Source organism: Neltuma alba, unplaced genomic scaffold (assembly GCF_004799145.2).
Source record: "Neltuma alba isolate B1F8T4 unplaced genomic scaffold, ASM479914v2 tig00012824_pilon, whole genome shotgun sequence".
Classification (NCBI taxonomy): domain Eukaryota; kingdom Viridiplantae; phylum Streptophyta; class Magnoliopsida; order Fabales; family Fabaceae; genus Neltuma; species Neltuma alba.
Genome location: NW_021637216.1, coordinates 337,563 through 345,584, shown reverse-complemented (window position 1 = coordinate 345,584; position 8,022 = coordinate 337,563). Strand labels below are relative to the sequence as shown.

The window sequence follows — 8,022 nt, the reverse complement described above, 5'->3', positions numbered from 1 at the left end:
TCAAGATTTAGAATTTTTTATGCATTGCATCTATATGACAATGAAAAAAAAAAAGAACTTTTTAATCTATTATCTAACTTCTACATACCCGCACATCATCACCCCATTATTCTTTTTAATTACTTGATATTTTCAAGGTATGATTTAGTTGTTTTCTGATGAACTTTTAAATCTTTTATTAAGAAAAAGTTCAGAGAAAAGAACAAGACAGTGGTTAAAGTCACTAGCCCGTATAGGTTGATTTCTCTATCAGTAAGGTGCTTGACCAAGGATTGTGGTGCCTAGCTAGTCATCTGACTCAGCACAATTTGTTTTCAATCAAAGTAACACATTTAATAATGGACACCGAAAAGGAGAGGTGAATAAGTTCCTCACCCTAGCATACCAATCTTTTTCTTCTATCTGTTTTTGAAAGTCAATATATAACCAACTAGTTAGTTTAAACCTGAGAGTTGTTAGTTTGGGATAAGAACAAGTCTTTTAGAGTGTTTTTCCAGGTTCAAACACACACCAGCTAATTTTAGGAGTATGCTAAATTTATCGATAAAAATATATAGGTTTTAGTAAAATGGATTATAACCGCTCAGATATAAAGTTTTGGCTCAAGTTCACGTGAATGTGTAGATCGCACTTTTGAGAGTGTTACACCTTTAGCTGAAGCCAGCTATACTTCAACATGATTCATTGAATTTAAATAGAATAATGAAAAGAGAGTTTATAACGTGACAAACTAAGTTTGAATTCCTATTAAACGAGGTGCACACATTTAATGTTTGATAATACCTCTAATAAGATTAACGATACCTCTGAACAGCGTGTGTAAGAGTATAGAAACTTCAGGAGGAAAAATGATCTCGTCAAAAGTTTCATGTGGGGTCCACATGAAAAGGGTAAAAAATGCAATACCGCTGATCCTGAAGGCCATGCATGCATGACAGAGATTTTCGTTCTTTCTTTTCTATTCTTTATGAACCATCCACCGATGTGACCTGTGTTAGGCGTGCTTCCTTAGCTTTCCCCATTTCCTGCTTTTATAAATTAAAGCCTCTTCTCTCCACAATTCTCAACCACAAGAAAGAAAAGCGCTTTCATCATCTGCAAATTCTGCAGTTTCAACAAAATCATCAAGTCACATGGCTTCATCATCATCAAGCTCTCAGCAACCTGCGTTTCCTCTTCATTTTTGTTTCTTCCTGCTAACACTGTTCATGTTTCTGGGTTTCTCATGGTACATGAACTACGAGCCAATCATGGAGAGCTTGATGGAGCAAGTGAAGATGGTTCTAATGGTGTCTCCTCTCTTGCTTCTTCTTGTGCTTCACTTCCTCTCTAACAGTGGCGGATTCTTCTCTTCTCTGATTCCTTTTCCTGAGAAAGATTCTCTTCACAGAGCAGGAGGCACTCCTTGGGGTGTCGCCTTCCTTCTGGTTTTTCTCTTCTTCATGATCTCTTACCAGTCTTCTTTACAAGAACGCTGGTTCCCTCTCTTGGCCAGGTGAAAAATCTTGATGAAGCTTCTTTTTCTTGTTGTAATTAATCACTGTGTAATCTTGTGAATACTGTGAGCTCTTTCCATTTTTCCATGAAAGATCTTTCTCTCTTTAGTTTGTTTACATGACTTAGCTTCTGAGGTTTCTTTTCTTCTTCTTTCCTTTGTCTGAGCAAGTTAAATTGATATGGCTACTCTGATATATAGTTGATATAGTACAAGTAGATACGAAGTTAACATGTTTTCAGATTTTGATGTATAAATTTACATGTTAGCATCTTTGAGTGGTTTTTTTTTTTCCGGTGTAGATGAAATTCTTATAGCTAGCTAGTTCGCGTTGAAGATTAATTGGGATTGAATTTATTTGATTCGGTTATTAGTATGTTAATCAAATAACATACAAACGCTTCTTTACCAATACTATTAATAATTATTGAAATTTTCTCATGATCCTTTACGTACATTGTATAATCCCCTAACCTTTACTTGACAATGATACCTCCGAAGTCCTCCTAAATTTATATTTGAAAAAAATATACTTTTAGTTTTTTAATTTTATACCTAATTTTAGTTTGATTTTTTAATTTTTAAAAAATATACTTAGTCCTTTAAATTTAATACCATTAACAAAAAATAATGATACTATAATACTAAACGGTTATAAAACATTTTCAAATACTAATATATTAAGTTTAATTTTTAAAACAATCATAATTGTTATAAAAAAATTATTTAAACCTAAATATTGTTATAAAAAAACTAAGAATTTATTAGGTCAGTAACATATTTATGAATCAAAGTAAAAATATGATTTCAAATAAGAGTATACTAGGAACTATTCTATTCATGAAAAATAAATATACTATAAACAATGACATAATAATTTTAAAAAGTCAGTCTTTGCCCTGAAAAAAGCAGAGTTCCGTAGAATCTAGATTTAAAGTTATATTCTGAGGAATATTCTTTCGGAAGTCACAGACTTCCCTGATTATCATATAAAATATATATAAAAAAAACTGATAATTTTTGTATTTATTGACTTAATCACATGATGACCATTACGGTGTTCTGTTTGACAGAACGGTGGAAATCCCTTATAAGCATGTTTCACGAAAGCTGAGATAAAATTCTTCTTACATATTTGTCTCGTATTCTGTAAATTAGTCTGCACTCTGTAACTCTGCATGTGGTTCGCTGTTAGTTTCGATACAAGCAACTACCTTAAACATGAAGCCTATTTAGACCCTGTTTGCCACTACGATTAAAATCACTCATAAACATATTTCACGTAAGTCAAAACAAAATTCTTTTTACATATTTACTTCGTATTCCGTAAATCACAATTAAAAAGCTACTTATAAGCTATTCCAAACTTGCCTTTAATAATTATGCAAAAGTAATTGTTCTTTATTTTTTATTTTTTTTTGGGTTTCCTTTCATTACCATATCCAGCCAAACGAAATATTATGAGTATAACGATGTGGTCTCATCAAGCATTAGAAGGCAAAAATGTTAATATCTCCGGTGCTCAATATAAAAGCTAGCTAAAAAATTAGATTTAATCTCAAATATAAAATATCAATCTACTTTATTTGTAATTTTTCAGAAAATATCCTATTGATTGAAAAAGAAAATAGTTCTAGTGCACATTATTAAAAATAATAGTTTAAAAAGACTAACACACCTTTGTGATAGATAATTGATTGAACTAATTTTTTTAATATCATCAAATTGGTTGTCTGGCTCATATATTAAATATTAAAGGTAGTATTATATACTATATTACTACCTCTTATCTTTAATATAAGAGCTCGTTTGAGTTTTATTTTAGTCCTAAATGTAATACATCAATATATTTTGTCTTTCATATTTATCTATTTTTTCTAAGGTAGTCCTTATAATAATGGTAGTTCCAGCTAATACACTTGATTAGCAAAGATATTTTAGAAAAAATAATACCTATTTATCATAAATAACTAATTTAACTAATTTTTTTAATCTAATTAAATTAGTCAACTACTTTTTATATTAAGTACCAGAGGTAGTATTTACCAAAATTAGAGATCATCCAAGGCAAGCTAAAGAATTCACAATAATAACATCACTGAGAGATTCAACTAAGGGGCATTTTCTAAGAACGTCATCATAGGGACATGTACGCCTTCTTGCCTTTTCTCTATTTATTAAGAATAATTATATATGTTTGAAGTAAGAACGGACATTAAATATAAACAAGTCTTTGGATGAGAATTCAAATATTGATTACTACTTTGTGATCAAATTAGCCTGTTCCTATTATACTCAGCTTCTTATGATTAGTTCTATTTTATAAGGAACTATTATAGTACCCGCGCGATGCACGGGTATAAATTAAGGTTTTTTATATATTATAAAATGTTGAATAATTACAAAATAATTAGTGAAGATCACATTTTTGCTTCAAGTCATCATATTAGCTTAATATGTATAAAAAGTAAAATGTCTGTAAGTTTTCAAGGCATGCAAAATATATAGAGCCATTATCAACATTTTATTGTTCAGTATTATACCCCCATATTTAAATAAAGCCCAATATCTGACAACTTGACCTCTTTTAAGAAGTTAATCATGCTAAAATCAATGCATACTCAACATCAACATAGTTACTCCCAAATCAACCTTATTAATATTCCCCCAATAATAATCAAGTAAGAGAGAAGGGAAGGAATTAAGGAAAATGCTTATGATGTTTTTAAAAAAAATATCATATTAACCAATTAAACTAATATCATTAATCTATTTAAATTAGTTAATTAGTTCTTATATTAAGGACTGGAAGAGTATTTTATATGTTTGAGGTGGATTCTGGTCTCTATATTTCAGCATTCACACTCAAAATCAAAGAAAATCTAAAACAGTTGCTAAATCAAATCAAATCAAAATCAAAATATTAGGATTAATGGGATTTTGATTCTTCCAAGGCTATATATGACTGATGTAAAATAAAGAGTAAAATTTGACATATGGATGGTAAGATAGAGAGGAAGATAGCATTGTTGAAGAAGTGGTAAGGAGTTGAAATCTAAAATATAAATATTTGCAGATCAAGACAGCAAAAATCATGATTCGATGAAGCATTATCGAAAGAAATCTAGTTAGAAAATATGAAATTGTGCACCCAAATAAATCGGGGTGAATCAAGGAAGTTATGTCATTTTCATATATTTTTAATTTAAAATTTTTAATATTTATTCTAGATCTTTATTTTAAGAACAAACAATTCAACCAAAATAATTTAAAAAGGAATATTGCAATCTAGATCTTTATTTTAAGTCAAATGATACTTAACAATGTGTGAAGATGCCCACGCTCTAAGGTTGTGATTTACTGATATTTTAGGTCTATTAATAATTAATAAAAGATACAATTATAATTATTAGGGATTTCTTTCAAAAGATTGCCGATAAATATATAATAAAAAATTGCCACACGGTTTCTGGATTTTGTGAATATAGTTCTTCCTATAATTTATCCATTTATAGATCAATTTAAATATTAAGTGGCCAATTTAAGCGGATATATTGGAATATTAGCAACATGGGTGGAAACATGGATAAAAAATGTGGCCTTTTTTTAAAAGAAAAGAAAAATATTTATCTACTCATAGATGATGCCACTTGTCATGCTACCAGCAACTCTTGTTTTGTATATTAAAGATTTATTGAGCCAGAGCCCAAAAGAAATTCTAATTTATTGGGTCAGTTCAATGGGAGTTGTGAACTGTTTGATTTGTCTGTGAAATAGAAAGTACATAAATTTTTAAAACTGAAAAACTAAAAATACATTAAAAAAACAAATATTCCATGCTAATTATTTTTATAATAATTTTGATAAGTCAAAATATTTCACAATTGCCTATTTATCATTTTAAAATTCAATAGGTGTTTATTTTGTCATTTTTTAAAATTTTAATACAAAACTAGTTTACACTTTGGAGTAAACGATGGTGTTAGGTAAAACATTGAGCAGAGTCTATTTCATAATTTAATTTCCTTTTTTATTATATGAGACGCACACAAATATTTTTCTCATAAAAAACAGTAATCCATTTTTTTAAACATCAGCATTAGCATTTAATTATAAGCACACTCCCTCCAATCACTAATATAGGAACTTAATGGGGTTAGATTTGATTTTAAATATAAAATCTCTGTCTATTTTGTGTTTCGTATTCATTATTATTTTTTGATTAACTTACCTCATAAATTGATGTATAATTTAATGTTACGCATAGTTAGTTTAGAGAAATCACGTTACATTTATTATAACCAATTTATCTGACTTCTTTAATCTAAATAAATTAGTTAAGTGGCTCTTATATTAATAATGAGATAGAGTACATATATTGATTTTCGTAAATAAAATGATTTTCCCCATCCTTGCTTCACCAACTTTTGACTTATTGATCAGATAGAGGGAAACTTTTCTCCGTTGGCCTTAGCAAGCTAGCTTGCCAAGTCAATACATACAGCCGAAGTGACTAAGTCAAAAAGATGATATAAGAGACTTTTGCCCAGAAAGCTACAAATGGCCATAATGCTCCCAATTGACTGAAGCGAAGACTTGACCGACTGCCCAGCCAACAGGCATTAGACAGAGAAGATGAGGGATTTTGGGCTGCCCATAGGATTTTTTTTTTTTGGGTCAAAATATATTTTAGTAGCTGATGAACTAAGGCTTTGTTTGGAATAAAGCATTAAACATGAAGCCTAATTAATAATTATGCATAATTATTCTTAATAATTATGCTTTCATTAGGATATCCAGCCAAACGACAAATTATGAGCACAACAATGTTGTCTCATCAGGAATGAGAAAGCAAAATTTGGTTTATTATTAAATATTTTTTCTTGCAATAAATGTGATAAATTCAAGAATAATTTATTTCATTTTCACTAAAAAATATAATGATTTGAATAAACAAATTTACTAGAAATAATACAAATTATGACTTTATATATACAAACATAATAACTACATTTTTTGTGCTCTCAAATGAAAAAGGAAATAATCAGGAAGAATAATTATTATCATATAATAATAACATAGTAAATATTATATTAGTCCCTCGAGTCCCTCCTATAAGAGCTTGTTGGTGTTGAATTTGATCCTAAATATAATATCTTAGTATATTTTGGGTCTCATGTTTATCATACCAATTTACCTAACCAATAAGTTAATATATAATTATATATGATTATTCCAAAGAGATCATGTTAATGTCACATTTATTATAATCAGTTAATTTATTTGACTTCTTTAATATATTTAAATTGATTAAGTAGATCTTATATTAAGAATAAGATTAAGCATATATACTAATTTTCTTTAATAAAATAATTTTCCCCATCCTTACCTTACCAACTTTTGACTTATTGATCAGATAGAGGGAAATTTTTCTCCCCGGTGAAGTTGGCCTTGGCTTGCCAAGTCAATAGACAGCAAAAAGGTGATGTTATGAGAGACTTCTGCCCCCAAGGTTAGAGGCCATAATAATGCTCCCAGTTGACTGAAGCGAAGACTTGACTGATTGCCCAGTCAGTAGGCATTAGGTAGAGAAGAAGATTATGGATTTGAGCTGCACTTTGAGACTTCTTCAAAATATATTAGTCATGTGTAGCAATCTCAATTCGGATGAAATCTACCAAAGAAGTAAACAAATTAAATAAAATAGTTAATTTGATCTTACTAAAATAACCTTATCCAACATTAGATTATAAATCATTTATAAGTTAAATAAATGGGAAAATGACAGATAAAGAAGCTCCAAAATGTGAAATGCCAATTTGGGAAGCTAAGGAAATGTAATTACCCATAGGGAAGTCCTTTCCAAATTGGAATTTTGAAATTTAGTGAAATGACAAAAATGCCCTTTGTTCTTTTCTTTTTTAAAAAAAACTCAGCCCCTCACCGGTGGCCGGCTGGCGACCACCGGTGTGGTGGTTGCCGGTGAAGGATTTTTGTGACAAGATTTTTTTTTTTTGAATGGGATAATATTGGTTCATAGTGACGGGGGTGGGATTTGATTCCACAACCCCTTGGCCACCTGGACCAACAAAAGAGAAGATAGCCATTGGGCTATCAAAGATTTCTTAACATTATAATACAAGCAAAAATATATGTTAACACTTTTACTGTGACTCCAGCTCATGACAACAATTTATCTGAGGATGACAAATCTTAATTGAGAAATAACAAGTCTAAATTTAATATTAACAAAGCAACTTTTTCTTATATATAATAAATAGCAGCATGTGCATTAATTAAAAATGATCATAATTTATTTAAAAATGACACGTCTTTACTATAAAATGACAAGTCTAAAATTGATATTAACAAGGCAACTTTTCCTTATATATAACAAAAAATAGCATCTACGTTAATTAAAAATAACCATAATTTATTTGAAAATAACACGTCTTTACTGGAAAATGATAAGTCTAAACTTGATATTAACAAGACAACTTTTCCTTATACATAACAAGAAATACCGA

At 29.5% G+C, this 8,022-nt stretch overlaps 1 protein-coding gene across 1 annotated transcript; it reads left to right on the top strand.

Annotated features, from left to right (window-relative positions):
- The first annotated feature begins 1,065 nt into the window (after positions 1-1,065).
- Positions 1,066-1,766, top strand: LOC114731383 (uncharacterized). Its single transcript, XM_028918538.1, has one exon. The coding sequence runs from the start codon at positions 1,134-1,136 to the stop codon at positions 1,497-1,499; it is 366 nt and encodes a 121-aa protein (XP_028774371.1). The 5' UTR covers positions 1,066-1,133; the 3' UTR covers positions 1,500-1,766.
- Positions 1,767-8,022: the final 6,256 nt, after the last annotated feature.

Bases quoted from the DNA above. Each gene is read 5' to 3' on its own strand.
- LOC114731383 (XM_028918538.1), top strand. From the start codon at position 1,134: ATGGCTTCATCATCATCAAGCTCTCAGCAACCTGCGTTTCCTCTTCAT.